Source organism: Somniosus microcephalus, chromosome 8, assembly GCF_052327205.1.
Source record: "Somniosus microcephalus isolate GS21.2 chromosome 8, FLI_Smic_1.0, whole genome shotgun sequence".
NCBI classification, from domain to species: Eukaryota; Metazoa; Chordata; class Chondrichthyes; order Squaliformes; family Somniosidae; genus Somniosus; species Somniosus microcephalus.
In genome coordinates, this window is record NC_140994.1 from 216,462,435 (window position 1) to 216,482,992 (window position 20,558).

At 44.3% G+C, this 20,558-nt stretch overlaps 1 protein-coding gene across 3 annotated transcripts in view; it reads right to left on the bottom strand.

Annotated features, from left to right (window-relative positions):
- Positions 1 to 20,558, bottom strand: part of LOC147114101 (long-chain-fatty-acid--CoA ligase 6-like) — a 194,532-nt gene that overhangs the window by 79,693 nt on the left and 94,281 nt on the right. For all 3 annotated transcript variants that reach the window (XM_085995720.1, XM_085995721.1, XM_085995722.1), the window contains exons 2-3: positions 16,537 to 16,757; positions 889 to 1,003 (exon numbers count right to left, since the gene is read on the bottom strand). In XM_085995720.1, coding sequence (XP_085851846.1) covers positions 889 to 1,003; positions 16,537 to 16,757 — 336 coding nt within the window. The remainder of the gene's footprint in view (positions 1 to 888; positions 1,004 to 16,536; positions 16,758 to 20,558) is intronic.

Sequence of the window (20,558 nt, forward strand, 5' to 3'; positions counted from 1 at the left end):
ACATTTTCAATCCAGCTCCTTTCCCAACATTAAATGGCCTGATGAGTAGCTCCCGATAAAAAAAATTAATTGCTCTGAAAACTTGCCAGCAGAAACATCTGTTCTGTCGACAGGGAATGAAACAGGCAATGCTGCTGGCTTTTCCATTGCCAGTGTGGTGGACTGCCACCACCTCTTGCTCCCAGCAGTACTGCTTTCCTCCAGTGACGTGCATTCCTGCTTGGAGCAGAAGAATAGTGCTGCCGAGAATAGGAGAAGGGTGTCAACCCAGTGACCTCCCATTCAGAGAGCCAGTGCTGTGAAATAAATCCCAATCCCATAGAATGCTCTCAGAAATTTTATTTCAAAATAAAATTCACCTGGGTTAGGATTAGGGTGATTTTATTGGGAGAAAGAACATTGGGCCATAAATTCAGCGGGGGTTTAGCGGTGGTGGTAACCGGTAGCGCCCCGCTCCGCTGGCAATGATGACCTTCAAAAAGAAGGAAGAAAAGGAGCAAAAAAGAGCATGGAGGGAGGGGAAAGGTGGCACATGGGAGGGGGCGAGAGAGAAAGGGAGAGAAAGAAACAGAAGTGAAGGAGAGGGACAGAAGTGGAGGAGAGAGGCATACACACAAAACAGAAGTGAAGCAGCTGGTAACGATGTGGTCCAATGAATCCAAGAAGTGCAAAATCGATTAGGAATTGGAAGTGATGTGTAATCATGATTCTGCCAGACTTAAAAGCCATACCTAAATCCTGCAACTGCTCCAAAAGGTTGAAAACCTTACTTTGTGCCATTTGAACTTTATTTGATGGATTATTGTTTTTTATTCAGTAACAGCCTCCAGTGTCTATACAATTCTTCCAAATTCTAAATGAAAATTAGTTTGGGATGCTGAAACTTGCCTGATATGTGTAATCCTCGTTTGTATACCTCATACATGGTCTTTACATCATCATGGTAGTGGGTCATAAGCTTGAGGCTTTCACCTAATACAGACCTACGAGCTTGGTCAGCACCCTAATAAAACAAACAATGTATTGCATCAGTATAAACCTGCATAAGTGATCATTGTACAGTTGAATCATGATAAACGCATCTAGTTTGTCAGCACCTTTTATTTTTGAATTAGGATTATGTTTAGATCAGTGTTTCTACAAGAACCATAGAAACTGAGAGACTTGCTCATTTCTGTACTAAGGCAGTAGGAACTAGGAAGGGAGTACTAGAGAGGAGCAAAGTGGGAAGAGATGCTGGCTATGAATGGTGGAGTGGAACAAGCATGAGATAGTAGCCCAGTGTTACAGAAACAGAGGGTGTGTGAGGGAACTGGAGAAGATCACTAAGTTGGGTAACGCAAATTCATAGAGACCCAAAAGTGAGGATAAAAATATTTAATTCAACTCACTGGCCAATGCAGCTAGGAGAGGATGGTGGCGATAGGAGCACAGAACAGTGTGTGGGTGAAGACAGAGGCTGTGGTGTTTTGAAGAGTTGTAACATAGAGGGTTGAAAGGAGGGGGAGGTCATCTAACCAAATGTCAGAGTCAAGCTTCAAGGTGATAAAAATTAAAAAATTGAGATTGATAGGTTATTGTTAGACAAGGATATTAAGGGTTCCAGGCCCAAGCCAGGTAAATGGAATTAAAATACAGATAAGCCATGATCTAATTGAATGGTGGAACAGACTCAAAGGACTCAATGGCCTACTTTTGTTCCTATGTACTCACCTCAAGTTATAAATACGGCCAGTAATGCATTCACACCAAGGAACATTTACCTTGGCCAGAATTTTCCAGGGTGTCAGAGGGCAGGATCAGTAGTGGGTCGTGTGGGAAAACGTTTTTTTTGTTTTTTTTTTTTTTTTTTTTTTTTTTTTTTTGACAGCAGGTCCGGAATCCACTGTCAACCCGCCGCAACACACCTTTCCCAATGTCGGGTCTGTCAGCGCTGAGCATACTAGACAGGCAGCGGCAGGTGACCCAATTAAACTCATTATAATGTACTTAACAGACCCATAACAAGCTTTTTTAACTTACTTTTTAACTTTAACTTCATGGCCACGGGAACCACGGTGTTTGGGGATCACGGCTGTCAACCGGAGGAGGGAGTTAAGTAGCCATTGCTCCAGCTGATTACTTGACAGCTTCAGATGTACAGTAAAAGCTCCCACCTGACAGATTATCACTTTCCTCAACTACAAGCTGTTTCTCAGTCCATTTCCAGCACAGATTCTGCAGGCTTTCCACTTTCCACTCTTCATCCACTCTCACCTCATTGGAAGAACTCTCTCACCATTGACAGAATGCTTCTGTCATCTCTACTTCACCTGCCATCTATTCCATCAAAATGGATGCCCTTTATACTGTCTCACCTTGGTCCTCAGAATCCGACCACGATCAGCCCCAACAACACCACCTATCTTCTCCACAATCACCTGATGCTGCACAGGACAGAGGGCATCAGCACCAGAGCACATTCCTGGCCTCCCGGGCAGCAATGGCCTCACCATGGGCAGATTTACTTCACTTGCCGCTGTACACCCTGGCTGCCGCATGATGTGCCAGGTTGGCACCACCCCACACCAACGCCATAAAGCATCCCTACAATGTCACACTCACCACCATTGTGGGGGGTACCGTTACGGCCCCTTGGGTCAGAGCGATCATAATATGATAGAATTCTTCATTAAGATGGAAAGTGAAGTAGTTGACTCAGAGGCTAGGGTCATGAATTTAAATAAAGGAAACTACGATGGTATGAGGCGAGAGTTGGGTAGGATTGATTGGGGAATGTCACTCAAAGGGTTGATGGAGGATAGGCAATGGCAAACATTCAAAGATCGCATGAATGAACTACAGAATCTGTTCATCCCAGATTGGCATAAAAATAAAACAAAAAAAGGTGACTCAACCGTGGCTAACAAGGGAAATTAGGGATAGCATAAGATCCAAGGAGAGGACATATAAATTGGCCAGAAAAAGCAGTAAACCTGAGGATTGGGAGCAGTTTAAGATTCAGCAATGAAGGACAAAGGGATTAATTAAGAGGGGGAAAATAGAGTATGAGAGTAAGCTTTCAGGGAACAAAAAAACTTACTGTAAAAGCTTTTATAGATATGTGATGAGAAAAAGATTGGTGAAGTCAAGCATAGGTCCCTTGCAGTCAGAATCAGGGGAATTTATAATGAGGAACAAAGAAATGGCAGACCAATTAAATAGATACTTTGGTTCTGTCTTCACAAAGGAGGACACAACTTACCTCCCAGAGATGTCGGGGAACATAGGGTCTAATGAGAGGGAGGAACTGAAAGAAATCTGTATTTGTAGGGAAATGGTGTTAGGGAAATTGATGGGATTGAAGGCCGATAAATCCCCAGGGCCTGATAATCTACATCCTAGGGTACTTAAGGAAGTGGCCCTAGAAATAGTAGATGCATTGCTGGTCATCTTCCAAAATTCGATAGATTCTGGAACTGTACCCATGGATTGGAGGGTAGCTAATGTACCACCTTTTTTGAATAGTGGGGTAAGAGAGAAAATGGGGAATTAAGCCTGACATCGGTAGTGGGGAAAATGCTAGAGTCTATTATAAAAGTCTATTATAAAAGATGTAATAGCAGAGCACTTGGAAAACAGTGACAGGATCGGACAAAGTCAACATGGATTTACAAAAGGTAAATCGTGCTCGACTAATCTACTGGAATTTTTTGAGGATGTAACTGGTAAAATTGATAAGGGAGAACCAGTGGATTTGGTGTAATTGGACTTTCAGAAGGCTTTCGATAAGGTCCCGCATAAGAGATTAGCGTGTAAAGTTAAGGCACATGGGATTGGGGGCAAGGTATTGACTTGGATAGAGAACTGGTTGGCAGACAGAAAGCAAAGAGTTGGAATAAACGGGTCTTTTTCCAAGTGGCGGGCAGTGACTAGTGGGGTACCGCAGGGATCGGTCCTGGGACCCCAGCTATTCACAATATATATTAATGATCTAGATGAGGGAATTGGATGTAATATCTCCAAGTTTTCAGACGACACAAAGCTGGGTGGGAGTGTGTGCTGTAAGGAGGATGCCGAGAAACTCCAGTATGATTTGGATAGGTTGGGTGATTGGGCAGAAGCATGGCAGATGCAATATAATGTGGATAAATGCGAGGTTATCCACTTTGGTGTCAAAAACAGGAAGGCAGATTATTATCTGAATGGCAATAGATTGGGAGAAGTGGAAGTGCAACGAGACCTGGGTGTCCTTGTGCACCAGTCGCTGAAGGTAAGCATGCAGGTGCAGCAGGCGGTTAAGAAGGCAAATGGTATGTTGGCCTTCATAGCGAGAGGGTTCGAGTACAGGAACAAGGATGTCTTGATGCAGTTGTACAGGGTCTTGGTGTGACCACACCTGGAGTATTGTGTGCAGTTTTGGTCGCCTTATCTGAGGAAGGATGTTCTTGCCATGGAGGGAGTTCAGCGAAGATTCACCAGGCTGATACCTGGGATGGCAGGAATGATGTATGAGGAGAGATTGAGTCGATTGGGCTTATACTCGCTGGAGTTTAGAAGAATGAGAGGGGATCTCATTGAAACTTATAAAATACTAAGAGTACTAGATAGACTGGATGCAGGAAGGATGTTCCCAATGGCCGGGGAGTCCAGAACCAGGGGTCACAGTCTAAGGATAAGGGGTAAACCATTTAGGACTGAGATGAGGAGGAATTTCTTCACCCAGAGAGTGGTGAACCTGTGGAATTCTCTACCACAGAAGGCAGTAGAGGCCAATTCATTAAATATATTCAAGAAGGAGTTAGATATATTTCTTAAAGGGATCAAGGGATATGGAGAGAAGGCAGGGACAGGGTACTGAATTTGGAGGGGCCGAATGGCCTACTCCTGCTCCTATCTTCTATGTTTCTATGTCTCACCATTCACTACAACTCAATAAGCCAGTTCCAAAGGTGCACAGAAATCTGTCCAAAAATGCAAAGTGTTGAAAAAAGGTTTCAATGTTTGACAGCACATTAACAAAAACTTTACATGAACATTGGATAAAACACCCAAATGGCTACCCTTGCGTGTTGTTACTTGGTATGATTGCACTAGGATGAGGGTGAGCGTGAGAGGTGGCTAGTGAGATGGGGATGTGATAATGTAGATAGAGAGAAAGGGATGGGTGGAGGTGCAAGGTAAGCTGGTGTGAATAAGGATGTGCAGGAGTAGGGTAAGGAAGGCAGAGTAATGGGGATGTGATGAGAGGCACAGCAGGATGAAAGTGTGTGTGGCTTTGCACTAATGTTTGGTGATCTAATGAGATCATTGAAAGGTTTGCGCCAATTCACCCAGGTCATACTGATGACATCCCTGCTTGAGATCCCCTTTGCAATATGCAACCAGGCTGTGTTGATCTCCTGGGGAGGTCTCTTCCGCCCATGGGAAGGGAAGAGGACCTTCCTGCATGCTGTGACTCTCTCCATAAGCATATGGAGGGAGTCCTAAGAAGTAAGAGCAGGAGTAGGCCATATGGCCCCTCGAGCCTGCTCCACCATTCAATAAGATTATGGCTGATCATCGACCTCAATTCCACTTTCCCACCTGGGTGCAGCCTTTGCCTCTGTGCAGTCATTGTCAGTGTTTGCAGCACCTCAATGCTGTAGAACACTGACAGCACAATTGTCAAAAGAAAGTTGGCCATGGTCCCTTTAGGGAAACTGGCTGATGACGTGTTATGAATGACTTCACCAGATCCGCTTCCTCTAATTGGATCGGGAAACGCGCTGGGCAGGCTTAACAAGTCCCATCAATGTAATTTCATTTTAGGCAGCGGGATGGAGCCAGCAGCGGGGCTGTGACCCGCCACCGACATCACCTGCACCAGATCCGCCGAGGTGAGCAAAATCCCAGTCCTTATCTCAAAAAAGCTGCAACCAGTCTTCATCATAAAAGACAACAGCAAGGCATACTCTAAAAAGTTTAGCAAAGGAGATGAAAAAGGTTTTAAAAGTTGCATTTTGGCAGCTTATTTGTTATATATAACTTCTTTGCGGATAAACACTAAGTAAACACATCTATAACTGCCACTCTCAGAAACCAGCAGCTTACTTAAAGATTTTCTGCCTCATGTTTTTGCGCAACAAACAATGGGAGAAAGTCGTATCTGATTAATTGTACACTGTGATTATCTTACACAAACATCTTTGTGGCCTTCTGCACATGCGCGCTGTTTACCGAAGCTGTGCATGCACAGTGTCCAACAGTTCTGGCCCACACCGTGGGCCACACTTTCCTCAGCTCCATAAGGAGAAGGTCAGGGGATCCGTTGGTGGGGTGGACGGGAAGAGAGAGGATCGAAAGGAGAGGGAATCGGAGGGGGTAGAGAGAGGGGATTGGAGGGGGGGGGGGGGGAAAAGAGAGAAAGGGAATCGGAGGGGCGGAAGAGAGAGGATCGGAGTGGAGGGGAGAGGAGGAGGTCAGGAAATTGGAGAGATAGAAAGTCAGGAACTCAGTAGGGGGGGTAAAGAGCACGGAGAGCACAGTGGGGATGGGGGAACGTGATCCAGGTCTAAAGGGGGGGGGGGGGGGGGGGGGAGGGTAAATGAGACCAAGAACGTAATCCAGATGATAAGATGGGTCACGTTCTTCCAACCCCCCCCCTTTACACCCACACCATGTGCTCCCTCTCCTCCCCCTAGACCTGACGGATTTCACGGAAAGCTCGGTGTGTGTGTGTGGCAAGTGAGATCATTGGACTGGACGAAATCCAGAAGTCATGACACTGTCACTATTCACTTCATACCCAGTAAACCGGTTAACAATCCATGACCCACACACAATGCCCCATCTATGGGGGCGAGGTCAGAAATTTGTTGGGGGGAGATGGTCAGGAACCTGGGGCAGGGGAGAAGGTCAGGAATTTGCAGGGGGGAGAAGGTCAGGAACTTGGGGGGGGTGGGGGAGAAGGTCAGGAACTTGGGGGGGGGGGGGGGGGAAGGTCAGGAATTTGCAGGGGGGGGGGGGGAAGATGGTCAGGAACTTGGGGGGGGGTGGGGGAGGTCAGGAACTTGCGGGGGGGGGGGGGGGGAAGGTCAGGAACTTGCGGGGGAAGGTCAGGAACTTGCGGGGGGGTGGGAGAAGGTCTTAACCTGCGAGGGTGAGCCCTCTCTGTTCTGTGTGAGCTCTGTTCTGTCTGGAGCCTGGCAGCCAGAATGGCTCAAATTACACTTTGCAAAGTCCTTGATTACTTAGGTAGGCAGGATCTAATTATACATTCCAGATAAACTGATGGTCCCCTTGGGAGACAAGACACACCCAATCAGAAATCAGGTCTTGTCCTCCAAGGTGACCAATCAAAAATCTGGTGTTGGAAGTAAATGTGACCTTAATTGTAATCCTGCCTTCCAACCCATCTGATTCTGATATGCTCCAGTCCCACGTTTAAAAGGAATTGTTGATGCTGACAACCTCTGGATAAAGCTGATTTTTCTTCTAAAATACTGACAAGCAAAGCTATGGGTTGCAAACCTGATGACAACTTAAAAAGCTGATGGCTGGCGCATATGCAGCACACTGCTCCAAAATACATTTTCTATGTTCTTATCTGAAAGCATTTCCTACTTGAGCAAGTGGATGTTCACAGAATCACAGAAACCCCACAGTGCAGATAGAGGCCATTTCAGCCCATCGAGCCTGCACCGACACATATCCCACCCGATCCCCGTAACCCCTACACCAACACATATCCCACCCTATCCCCGTAACCCCATGTATTTAATCCCCCTAACACTAAGGGTCAATTTATCATAGCCAATCAACCTAACCCGCACATCTTTGGACTGTGGGAGGAAACCGGAGCACCCAGAGGAAACCCACGCAAACACGGGGAGAATGTGCAAACTCCACACAGACAGTCGCCCGATGCCGGATTCGAACCCAGGTCCCTGGCGCTGTGAGGCAACAGTGCTAACCACTATGCCACCGTGCTGCCAATGTTCTTCATTGATTTACCAGGAATGGATTTTTTGGAATGTAAAGCCACTAGCACCAGATGAAAATGCTGTCCTAGCATAAACTAAATGTATCTCTTTAAAGAAAGTTAGGTTTAAGTCTATCTTAATCCTCTTCTTTTGTCTCTCATCCCCCTTTTGTCTGTCCCTCATTCCATCTTTCCATTTCCTCTCCCTACCTCATTTCCCATTTTCCCCTTTTCTCTTTCTCATTCTCTCACTCTTACCCTCCAAGTCCTTCATGGTAGTTAAGGCTGTCTACTTTATTGTTGCCGTTTGTGTACTTTGTGCTAGTCTGTATTTTTTTCCATTGAGATTGAATGTGTGGTGGATAAGGGAAAATTACCACACTTCAAACACAAGAGGGCTGTGTGTGGATTGGGATATATTGGCGGATCACTCCTATAAATGCTGAGTTCATGTTATAGACTGGAATAATAGACAAAAATGACTGGGGACCACAAAGACCCTGATAATGCAAGAATGAAAACTCTCACCATTCAACAATTTGCAACTTCTACATAACACAGAGCACAGCTGCACAGTTACAATCTCTAAAGAATTGTCTGCTCTCTCAGGTGGAGGTAAAAGATCCCTTGGCACTATTTTGAAGAAGAGCAGGGGAGTTATCCCCGGTGCCCTGGCCAATATTTATCCCTCAATCAACATAACAAAAACAGATTATCTGGTCATTATCTCATTGCTATTTGTGGGAGCTTGGTGTGCGCAAATTGGCTACCACGTTTCCCACATTACAAGAGTGACTACACTCCAAAAAAGTACTTCATTGGCTGTAAAGTGCTTTGAGATGTCCGGTGGTCGTGAAAGGTGCTATATAAATGTAAGTCTTTCTTTCTTTAAACAGCTGGAGGTTAATGAACATTGTTCAGGCAGAGTAAAAGGACATTTACTTTGTGTCTGGCTTGTGAATGATCTGGGAGTGCTCAATACCAGCGCTGGGTATGAAAGTGGAAAAGTGTTCAACTTTTCCAACACCGATATCCCTTATTATAAATGAGGACAAAAATTCATGAAAAAGTATAAATACATAAATTTTGAAAAAGGTTGCATTATGCTTGCATCTTTCCTGGCTGCAAGCTGATATTGCTTACTCATCAACTGGATATACCATTTGACAATAAAAGAACAAATAGCTCTTAAAACTATATTTTCCCAGATATATTATATATAATGTTAATGTTATGTTGAATATCATGTGCTAATATTGCACTGTTACAAATCCCGAAACGTCACCTCAAATTTCTCTCCACGGATGTTGCCTGACCTGCTGAGTTTTTCCAGCATTTTCTGTTGTTATTTCGGATTTCCAACATCTGCAGTATTTTGCAATCTTAAAATGCTGATCGCTTCTGAGCTACAGCTTGAAACTGGCAAGCACTTTGCAAGATGCAAAGTTCCCTGACCAGCAACAATTAAACACTAGTTGACCAGAGCAGGGATTCACTTTACAAAAGTTAAAGGGCCTTGAAAGGGTACAGCTCCAACTTAGCAGAAGAAGAATACACGGTAGCCCAGAATTTGCGGTTGTAATGACGTCGAAACTCTCAGCGTTTGCTGTCATTACTCTGAAACTGACAGCAACTGCTGGAGTCTGCACATGCGCAGTTAAACATGGAAATCCTGAAGCTGCTGTCAGTGATACCCTGCTCCTCCACAGGGTGCGCTGTTGCAGTCCTCGCAGATAGAAATCACTGAATTGACATGAAATTCTATTTTTTATACACTATTCTCGCTGTAAATACCATTGAAAAAGTTAAGCCTTGTTGAATGAGGTGTAACTGATTTTTTAATAGTGTACTATCCATAATTATTGCTGAACAACATCTCTGGTCCTGAAAAACTAATTTTATGTTGTGGAGTCTCATTCCCTACATTCCATGATGAAAATTCCTTAGATTTTTAAAATAATAAAGTGATTTTTTTTTTTTTTTTTAAGTTTATGATATTTCAGTTTCTACCTTAATCCCATGTATATGTTGAACGTTTATTTTGCTTTCTGTAAAAATATTAAAGAGTGAATGATAAAACCTGCTTTTTACTTCCTGGTTTGCCAACGGTGAGAATTCTTCAACATGATTGGCTGCTTAGCCTGCTTGATGGACCCCAGAGACCCCCTATAGATGGTGCCAGAATTAAATTATTGTTGGGAAAGATGAAATCGACGACACAGCCCGCTAAAAGTTCGTGGGCAACTTTCTTCGAGGTCAGTGGTGAGTGCCATCACTTCACTGCTGAACGCAAAATCTGGGCCTGTGTATTGTATGCTTTAACATTCATATCACCCGACTAACTATGACACTTTTGAATTATCAGTTAACCCACTCATAGGATGCAAATTGTATTTGCTGAGAATATTTTTGGAACTATTGGATCTCAAGTGGAGCAAGTGTCAGTAGGTGAACATTTAGGGAACAGTGATCATAGTATCATAAGGTTTAGATTAGCTATGGAAAAGGACAGGGAGCAATCGAGAGTAAAAATGTTTAACTGGGGGAAGGCCAATTTCAGTGGGATAAGAATGGATCTGGCCTGGGTAAACTGGAATCAAAGATTGGCAGGCAAAACTGTAATGGAACAATGGGCTGCCTTTAAAGAGGAAATAGTTCAGGCACAGTTGAGGTACATTCTCACTAGGAGGAAAGACAGGGCAACTAAAGTCAGAGCTCCCAGGATGATGAAAGAGATAGAGAATATGATGAAGCAGAAAAAGAGCGCATATGACAGATGTCAGGTTGCAAATACATCTGTGAATCAGGCTATATATAGAAAGGTCAGAGGAGAAGTAAAAAAGAAAATAAGAGGGACAAAGGGAGGTTATGAGAATAGAATGGCTGCCAACAAAAAAAGGTAATCCAAAAGTCTTCTAAAGGCATATAAATAGTAAAAGGGTAGTAAGAGGAGGGGTGGGGCTGATTAGGGACCAAAAAGGAGACCTATGCATGGAGGCAGAGGGTATGGCTGAGGTACTAAATGAGTACTTTGTATCTGACTTCACCAAGGAAGAGGATGCTGCCATAGACATAGTAAAGGAGGAGGTAGTGGAGATACTTGATAGGATAAAAATTGATAAAGGAGGTATTAGAAAGGCTGGCTGTACCTAAAGTAGATAAATCACCAGGAGTGGATGTGATGCTTCCTAGGATGCTGAGGGAATTGAGGGAGGAAATCGCGGAGGTGCTGGCCATAATATTCCAATCCTCCTTAGATACGGGGGGGGGGTGGTGCCAGAGGACTGGAGAATTGCAAATGTTACACCATTGTTCAAAAAAGGTGTAAAGTTAAATCCAGCAACTACAGGCCAGTCAGTTTGACCTCGGTAGTGGGGAAGATTTTAGAAACAGTAATCAGGGACAAAATTAACAGTCACTTGGACAAGTGTGGATTAATTAAGGAAAGCCAACACAGATTTGTTAAAGGCAAATTGTGTTTAACTAACTTGATTGAGTTTTTTGATGAGGTAACAGAGAGGGTTGATGAGGGTAATGCAGTTGATGTAGTGTACATGGATTTCCAAAAGGCGTTCGACAAAGTGCCACATAATAGGCTTGCCAGCAACATTGAAGCTCATTGAATAAATGGGACAGTGGCAGCATGGATACGGAATTGACTAAGTGATAGGATACAGAGAGTAGTGGTGAATGGTTGTTTTTCGGACTGGAGGAAGGTATACGGTGGTATTCCCCAGGGGGTCGGTTCTAGAACCACTACTTTTCTTGATATATATTAATGACTTGGACATGGGAGTACAGGGCACAATTTCAAAATTTGCAGATGACACAAAACTTGGAAATATAGTGAACAGTGAGGAGGAGAGTGATAGACCTCAGGAAGACAGGCTGGTGAAATGGGCGGACACGTGGCAGATGAAATTTAATGCAGAAAAGTGTGAAGTGATACATTTTGGTAGAAAGAATGAGGAGAGGACATATAAACTAAATGGTACAATCCTGAAGTGGGTGCACGAACAGAGAAACCTGGGAGTATGTGTGCGCAAATCGTTGAAGGTGGCAGGGCAGGTTGAGAAAGCAGTTAAAAAAGCATACGGGATCCTGGGCTTCATAAATAGTGGTATAGAGTGACATGAATCAATTGAGTGGCCTGCGGGTGGCACTGTCCAGGGAGAGTATAAATACTGGGGCACGGGCCCAGCTTGCGCAGGACATTCTTAACAGGAACTAGTGAAGGACACAACTAGACCTCCATGTTGTAAAACAGTTGATTAAAGCATTGTTTAACGCTTAGACCAAGTGCCTAGTAGTTTTCTTATGTCATAGAGTACAAAAGTATGGAAATTATGATGAACCTGTATAAAACACTAGTTCGGGCCCAACTGGAGTACTGTGTCCAATTCTGGGCACCACACTTTAGGAAGGATGTGAAGGCCTTAGAGAGGGCGCAGAAAAGATTTAGGAGAATGATTCCAGGGATGAGGGACTTCGGTTACGTGGATAGGCTGGAGAAGCTGGGGTTGTTCTCCTTGGAGCAGAGAAGATTGAAAGGAGATTTGATAGAAGTGTTCAAAATCATGAGGGGTCTGGACAGAGTAGATCGAGGGAAACTGTTCCCATTGGCAGAAGGGTCGAAAACCAGAGGACACAGATTTAAGGTGATTGGGAAAGAACCAAAGGCGGCGTAAGAAAAACTGGGTGGTAAAGATCTGGAATGCAATGCCTGAAAGGGTGGTGGGGGCAGATTCAATCACGGCTTTCAAAAGGGAGTTGGATATGTATCTGAGGGATAGAAATTTGCAGGGCTGCGGTGAAAGGGTGGGGGGGGGGGGGTGGGGGTTGGACTAGCTGAAGTGTTCTTGCAGAGAGCTGGCATGGGCTCGACGGGCCGAATTACCTTCTTCCGTGCTGTAAGCATTCTATGATCTGTTATGCATTAAAATAGGACAGGAAATAGCTATGTGAACATCACAGCTATTGGCCCAGAAATTCGTGTCTCCACGGGTGAGTACGCACAGGGTACTCACCCGTAGGCCCAATGGAAGTGCTGGTTTCCTGCATGCACTGCGCATGCATGGGAAACCGGCACTTCCGTTCCCCTGAAAGCAGGGGTTCAGAGGTCGAACACGTGTGCGGGAGAGGCTGCGCGTGCGCATCGAACTTGCGTTTTTTTTTATAAACAGGTTTTCCCGGGAGGGTAAGTCTCCAGAATTTACACATTTAAAAAGCCGGCATGAGGCCTGCTTTTTACAAGGTAAGTGGTGAATTAATTAAAATTAAAACATTTTTTCCACAGGTTTATTATTTTTAAATACTTTAAAGCAAGGTAAGTTTATTTTTAGCCCCGTTAGAAAATAAAATTATTTTTTTCAAAAATTTAAATTATTGTTTAAAAGTTATTTCATGTAATTTATAGTTTATTTAAAAAATGTGATTAAAAAAAAATGTATTTGAAGATATGGTGATGTTTTGGGGCCCGTAGTATTTATAAGTTTTGACAGCTCTTCCTGTCAAACTTATGAATGGAGCATTCCCTGCTCCGATTGGCTCTCCACAGCCCACGTGATCCCAGGGGACACATCGAACTAACTGCGCCCCTGGGGTACGCAAGCACTGCGCGCCGGCAGCTGGAGCAGGTCCAGGATTGGAATCCCACGCGGGCCCACAGCACAACGGCCGGCGCGCTAGGTAAGTGCAGGTCGGGGGCTTACACCCGCGGGAAGCCCCCGATTAGAATTTCTGGGCCGATATATATTCTTTTTAAGATTACATAAAAATGCTTATTTATCAAATAATTACTCAGATTTTCTGTGGCTGTTTTTCATTTGAATAAGACAAGAGAAGCACAAACTGCCCTAATAAATTTTAAAATGAAACGAAGTAATTTTAATCAATTTGTTAAAAAAAAATTATGGCTCAAAACCTCCACCTAGCTGGTTTAATTGACTTCTGTGCTGTCCCTAGTCAGATACAATGAGTAATGAATCAGATGACCTTCTGAACACTTGTTCTTGTATGGCACACGTAGCCTAGTTTATCACAGGCTATCCTGACTGACACTGGCAACCCTAATATAATTCCAAAAGCATTTGTGCACCTTCTATTGAATTAAATTCAAAATGGTATAAAACTAAAGCAATGCAGTGCAGAACATTGATTGGATCATCAATATATGGTACCACAGAGTGGTTAGATGTGGGTTTGCGCATATCTATGATCCTCCACATGCTGAAATCCTGACCTTATTTTTCTCATTTTGTGGGAAATGCAGAGCAGAACCTAAGTGCTTCCCCATTGGGAGGAAGGAAGAGAGAGTAAAATCATTCACAAGACATTTTCACACATTTTGCAGCATCTTGTTTCAAACTGGCCTTCAACCATTTTGTTCTCTGAACTGCAACTAACATATGTCATAAGGACACAGGGAAGGGAAGGGAATCAGAAAGTAGCTCTGAGATTAACAAAAGAAAAAAAATGGTAAAGACTTCTGGGAAAAAAATCATTAACGTCATAGATTTTTAGCAACTGAATCAACTGATTAGCAACTCAACTGCCAAGAAGTCCTGCTTGAGGCATATTGATGCTTTATTATCACAAATCCTTTTGGATCACAAAGATCAGTACAGAATGGAGATATTTGGCTTATACGTCCACAGAAATCTTTTGCTGCCCCATCACAGCATTTACAAAGATAAGTTATGTGGAGAGACTGTAGAAGCTGGGGTTGTTCTCCTTAGAGCAGAGAATGTTAAGAAGAGATTTGATAGAGGAGTTCAAAATCATGAATGGGTTTGATAGAGTAAATAAGGAGAAACTGTTTCCAGTAGCAGAAGGGTCAGTAACCAGCGAACACAGATTTAAGGTGATTGCAAAAGAACCAGGGGCGACATGAGAAAACCTTTTTTACACAGCGAGTTGTTGTCATCTGGAATGCACTGTCTGAAAGGGTGGTGGAAGCAGATTCAATTGTAACATTCAAAAGAGAATTGGATAAATACTTGAAAGGGAAAAAATTACAGGGCTATCGGGAAAGAATAGGGGAGTGGGATTATTTGGATAGCTCTACCAAAGAGCTGGCACATGCACGATGGGCTAAATGACTTTATTCTGTGCTGTATCATTCTATGATTCTATGATAAGTACAGCAGAGGAAGGAAGCAAAAGATGCCAATGATTGACTCTGAGGCCTCATGCACACAACTTGTGTTTATATAACAGAAAAATGTCCCAACGTGTTTCATAAAAGCATAAGGAAAAACTGACACTGATCGAAAGAAGAAAAGATGAAGAGGGAATGACCGAAACCTGGTCAGAGAGGAGTGTTTTAAGGTCTTTAGCAAGGAGAGGGAGGTGGAATGGTTTAGGGAAGGAATTTCAGAGTGTGGGGCCTAAATGGTTGAAAGCACAGCTGTCAATGGAGGAGTACAGGTGGATATGCAAGAGGCCAGTGCAAGAGGAATAGAGAGTTTGGGGGTACCGGGTGATGTAGGACTGGAGGAGGTTACAGATATAGGGAGGGGCAAGGCCATGAAGGAATTTAAACACAGGATGAGAATTTTGAACTGAAGGCATTAAAATACCAGAAGCCAAAGTAGGTCAACAAGGACAAGGATGAAGAGTGAGCAGAACTTGGTACAGGATAGGATGGGCAATGGAGTTTTAAATAAAATGAAGTTTATGGAGGAAGATGGGAGGTGAACCAGGAAAGCACTGGATTAATCGAGTCTGGGAGTGACAAAGGCACGCGCAAGAGTTTCAGAGACAGATGGAGTGAAATGGGGTGGTGATGGTTGATGTTATGGAGGTGGAAGTAACTGTTCTTTTTGATGGAAAGGATATGGAGTCCGAAACTCAGCTCAGGGTTAAGCAGGACAGTGAAGTTTTGAGAAGTCTAATGCAGCCTGAGACTGGCCAGAGAGAAGGATGGAGTCAGTGGCAAGGGTACAGAGTTTTTGCTGGGGGCCTATGATGGTACCTTCAAGTCTTCTCCATGTTTAGCTGGAAGAATGGATGCCAGACAAGCAGTCTGATAATACATAAGCAGTGAAGAGGTTGAGAAAAGTATTGGAGAGGTAGAGCAGGGTGCCACCATCATACATGTGGAAGCTGACTCTGTGTGTCGCCTAGGGGCAGCATATAGATGAGGAGGAAGAGGGGGCCAAAGATGAATCTTTGGAGGACTTCCAAGCTGACGGTGCAGGGGTGGGGAGATAACCTATTTCTATACATGCTCTGGCTACAATTGGATAGGTGAGAATGATACCAAGCAAGCTGGACAACAGAGAATAAACATTGAAGAATGATGGTGTGATTAACCATGTTGCTGGCTGCAGAGAGGTTGAAGAGAACGAGGAGGGATTATGCACCATGGTCACCAATCATAAGGACTATTGTTTGTGACTTTGTTTAAAGCCATTGCAGTGCTGTGCAAGGGGTAAGATGGAGTCAAACGTGTGCATCAAAATTCAATTTTATTCTCACCCCATAGTGATAAGTAGGCATAAAGCTATTACTTTAGGTCACAATCTAATTAAGCCAAGTTAGTGCCATATTATCTGTTTTATTGGTGCCATACTGACTTGGACAGGACTTACCTCAATTTCCACTGACTGTAGTGAAAGGTCACAGGGTGGCTTCAGGGCTTTGGGTCTGGTAGCTAGCCAGTATGCTACAATAGCTGCGAATGAAGCAATTCCCACCAGTGTTGGTGGAGGAAGGGTACGAAAAAACTGGCTGAATTCATCTAGTTCCAGTAGCCGCAGACTCCTCAAGATTTCCTGTGCTTGCATCTTCTCAATGAGTGAGCTAAAAAATTCTGTCACAGAAGGGAAAAACAAAAATCAGTGAGATTATTTTCCAAAATTTGATCGCAGGGAGGGAGAATTTGAAATCTACAATAGGAGAATGTGTGTACCATCCAGTAAGACCTTCAGTCACTGTTCCGTACAATAATGTAATATTATGTTTCAGCTGTGCACTGAAAGAAATGTTTGTTCTATCAGTGTGTCACTGTGCAGCAACAGCTATTACCAGTAAAGTCAAAGGCAACTGGCATCAGAATATGGATAAATATTGAACTAAACATTGGGAATTTACTTTAAAAAATAACTTTGTATCTTGAATAATTGCTTCATCCATTTCACAATACGGCCACCAGAAAAAAAAAAGTGTCATAGTGAATGGCACTCACCCATCAATACTCTCTTCTATTATACTCTAGTTTAACACCTGGACAGCCAGTTGAAAAGCTACTTTCTTGTTTGTAAGTCTTGCCAGTTCTAGCAGAAAATTACTGAAAATGAAAACTCCTGGGGAAACCATTTTTAGGAACAGTGAAAAATAACTGGAATATTTCCAGATTCAACTTTTTATAAGATAACTGATAAGTAACTAGAATCCAACTTTTTCTGAGATAACTTTGAAAGCAAAATGAGCATACTGCGTTCTAGCTGGACTCCACAATTACAGTTGGTATGCACAGTAATAGAGCTCAACAAATTGAGGGAAAGCCAGTGAGAGGGGAGGACTTAGGTAGAAACGTGAAGGTCTTGTCTCTCCAGCCACATTGGGCTGGATTTTCATTCTGGAGGCGTGTAGGAGGCGGGACTACAACCTTTGGGGATGCAGTCCCACCTCCATCGAGTTGTGGCCAACCCACGCGATTTTCACTTGATTGACCTTGTTGAGCCCGCCCAGCGGGCTCAGCAGGCCAATTAAGGGCCACCCGGCAACAGGTGACGTCACAGATTGACATTTCATCTGTCAAGAGCTCTTTGAAGCTGTCAAACACTGACAATCTGTACACTAAGTTAATTCCTTCCTCTCAGGCTGACTTAGAGATCACTCCAGAACAGAGAGCTGAATGCTGCAACTTTTGACAGCTCGTGGCCATTCTGCTTTCTGTGCCGGTGAGATGAGGGACTCCCGAGACCTGAAGGAAGGAAGGCTGTAAAGGTAAGTAAAACTTCTTTAAACACTTTACACAGACCAAACACACTCACCTCTTCACTCATGCACCCAGCACTCACCTGAACACCGGACATCTCGAACCCTCCAAGTCCTTCAGCCAGACAGCCTGCCTCGCTAACTTGGCGTGGTTTGGAGCCGTCGGGAATCCCACACATTTAGTAATAAAAATAGGGATTAGGCTAAAAACTGCCTGTTAACTACCTGCAATTTGCGACCGGTTCAGGGGGGCCTACCTGAGGCAGTAGAGGCGCAAATTAAAAGGAGGTGCGGGGCGGCCATCTTTGTTGTTGGCTGCCTGCCAGCACCTCTCTGCGTTCCCGTCCCTGGCCTAACCCCCCCCCCCCCCCGGCGTTGTGCCGGCTGTGTCCCAAGAGCCCGGCACTTCTCCTCGGTGCCGGGCTCTTTTGCCGGCACTCGCGATCTCTGATCGCGCTGCAGCAGGCCCCTCCCCTTTAAGAAGGGGAGGAAGGCCTGCAGTACCGCAGCGTGCCGTGCCACAGCATGTGGCGCTGCAGCACGTTGCGCTGCGATTTTCAGTTGCAGCGCCCCAAGAGGGATGCGGGGCGCATCGAGCAGCGCCCCGCTTCCGTTTGGGGCGCTGAAACTGAATTTCTGGCTGGCGCTCGCGGCTCCTTCCGGGCGGTACTTCCGGCGCCCAGGCGAGACTGGCGCCCCAAATGGGGCGCCACCGAATTTCTAGGCCTATGTCCGATGGGGTCAGGAGGGCCTACCTACTGCCAGGGCGGCGCTATTTAAAGGTGAGGTGCCGGGCGGCCATTTTTGTTGCTGGCCGCCTGCCAGCACCTGCCTCCGCTCCTGACCCGCCCACCCGCGGAGTGCCGGCTGCGCTCCATGAGCCCGGCACTTCTCTTGAGTGCTGGGCTCTTGCCGGTACTCCGATCCCCGGTGGCCCAGCTGGGCCCCAGGTCGCGCTGTGCAAGGCCTCTCCCCTTTAAGAAGGGGAGGAAGGCCTGCAATACCGCGGCGTGACGCTAGCACTCAATTTCGGCCGTGGGGGCACTAATTTTTCCGGGCTGCTAAAAGTAGTGCCCCGGCGAAGTTAGCGCCCCAAAGGGGGCGCGACTCAATTTCTCCCCCTTATAGTTTCAAAAAATGCTCAATTCTTCGTAAACCATGCAATGTCATTCAGCATTAGTATACTGTGTTTCATTCTGTTTTACTGAGCCAAGGTTTACTTATCTTGATTATGTCTTAATGGTTCACTAACAAGCATCCTATTGTATTTGAAACACAATACACCACTTCACTGCAACACACAAGAGACTTTGAATCATTTGTAGCACCTGTTTGTGTGTGTCTTCAAAGAGGAAAGTTGTGCTAGGCTATAGGTTCTACATAACACTTAGGAAAATTCATAGCTAATCTTCTTCCCCCCCCCCCCCCCCAGCTTTCATTTGAAAAAATGAATATATAGTTATACCAAACTATGAGGAAGTTGAAGAAATAAATTAGCTCCATCATCCAAGGAAGAGTCCTCTTTACTCAGCACAGCTGAAGCGTAATTGTAAAAATGGAGAGAATGAAAGGTGAATTAATAGGGGCTTTCACAAGTAATGTAACCTGTGTCTGAGGTGTGTGATAACCCTGGCAGTGCTGCTATAGAATGTCACTTCTAATACTACAGATCTGAATTTAACAGCTTAGCTGCACCATACAATTAGCAACAATGTGAAGAGCATCTCAAAATGTTGGGTCTCCTGTTGAGTCTCCAAGGGAAGGAAGAACCTCACCTTTTTTTTTTAAATACAGATGGGGAGTACTTTGTTCTGAAAGTACTTCTCTAGGCTTGCCTTTTCCTTTAAGGATGCAATACAAGTGCAGTAATTATAAATTAATGGTATATACGAGACTCAATTTCCTTGCCATTAATTACAAATAATTTATTAATAATAATTACCTGCTGTAATTATGTTATAACAAGATTAATTAATTTAATCAAATCTTAATCTCCATTATTGTACTATTTTCACAGAGTCCTGAACTATTACCTTATAACTCCTGAAGCACCGTTCTGAACTTGGTGGAATAGTTCAGCAGAGCAACATGTTGGAGCTTCAGAACACTGTATCAAACAGTAGCAGAAAGTAGACTTTTGCCAGCTATTCCCCACACCATGAACTTCTGTTATCAGCCATATAATTGTACAGAAGCACAGAGCACATGCCAAGCACTTCCTGGCAAGGACAGAGGGAGGGGGTGTCAACTTAGACCATGCTTCTGCATCTTTAAGCAACTGGCCATACATCACCACTGGCCGAGGACTAGGAGTAGATCATCTGCCTGACTGTACAAATGCAAAGTGTTAGCCCTATATAAGCGTTAAATATTGTAGCAGCTGCTGACATGACATTATATGAACACTGATTATAACATTACACGGTACTATTTTCAAATTTGGAATTTGTTTGATCAGCTGCCGTTGCTCTTCCACATTTAAAAATAAATCAATTGGGCTCTCCTGATCGCTCAATTGATACGTGCGTTGTGTGATGTGGCACTAACCTCAGCTAATTAGGAAAATCCCAAATGTTGTCCCTGGGCTGTATGGAGTTAGCGAATCTAAGCCAGAGCAGCAGTTGTTGCATTATAATTAGTCCCTGGAATATGATGGTTGAAATCAGTTCCT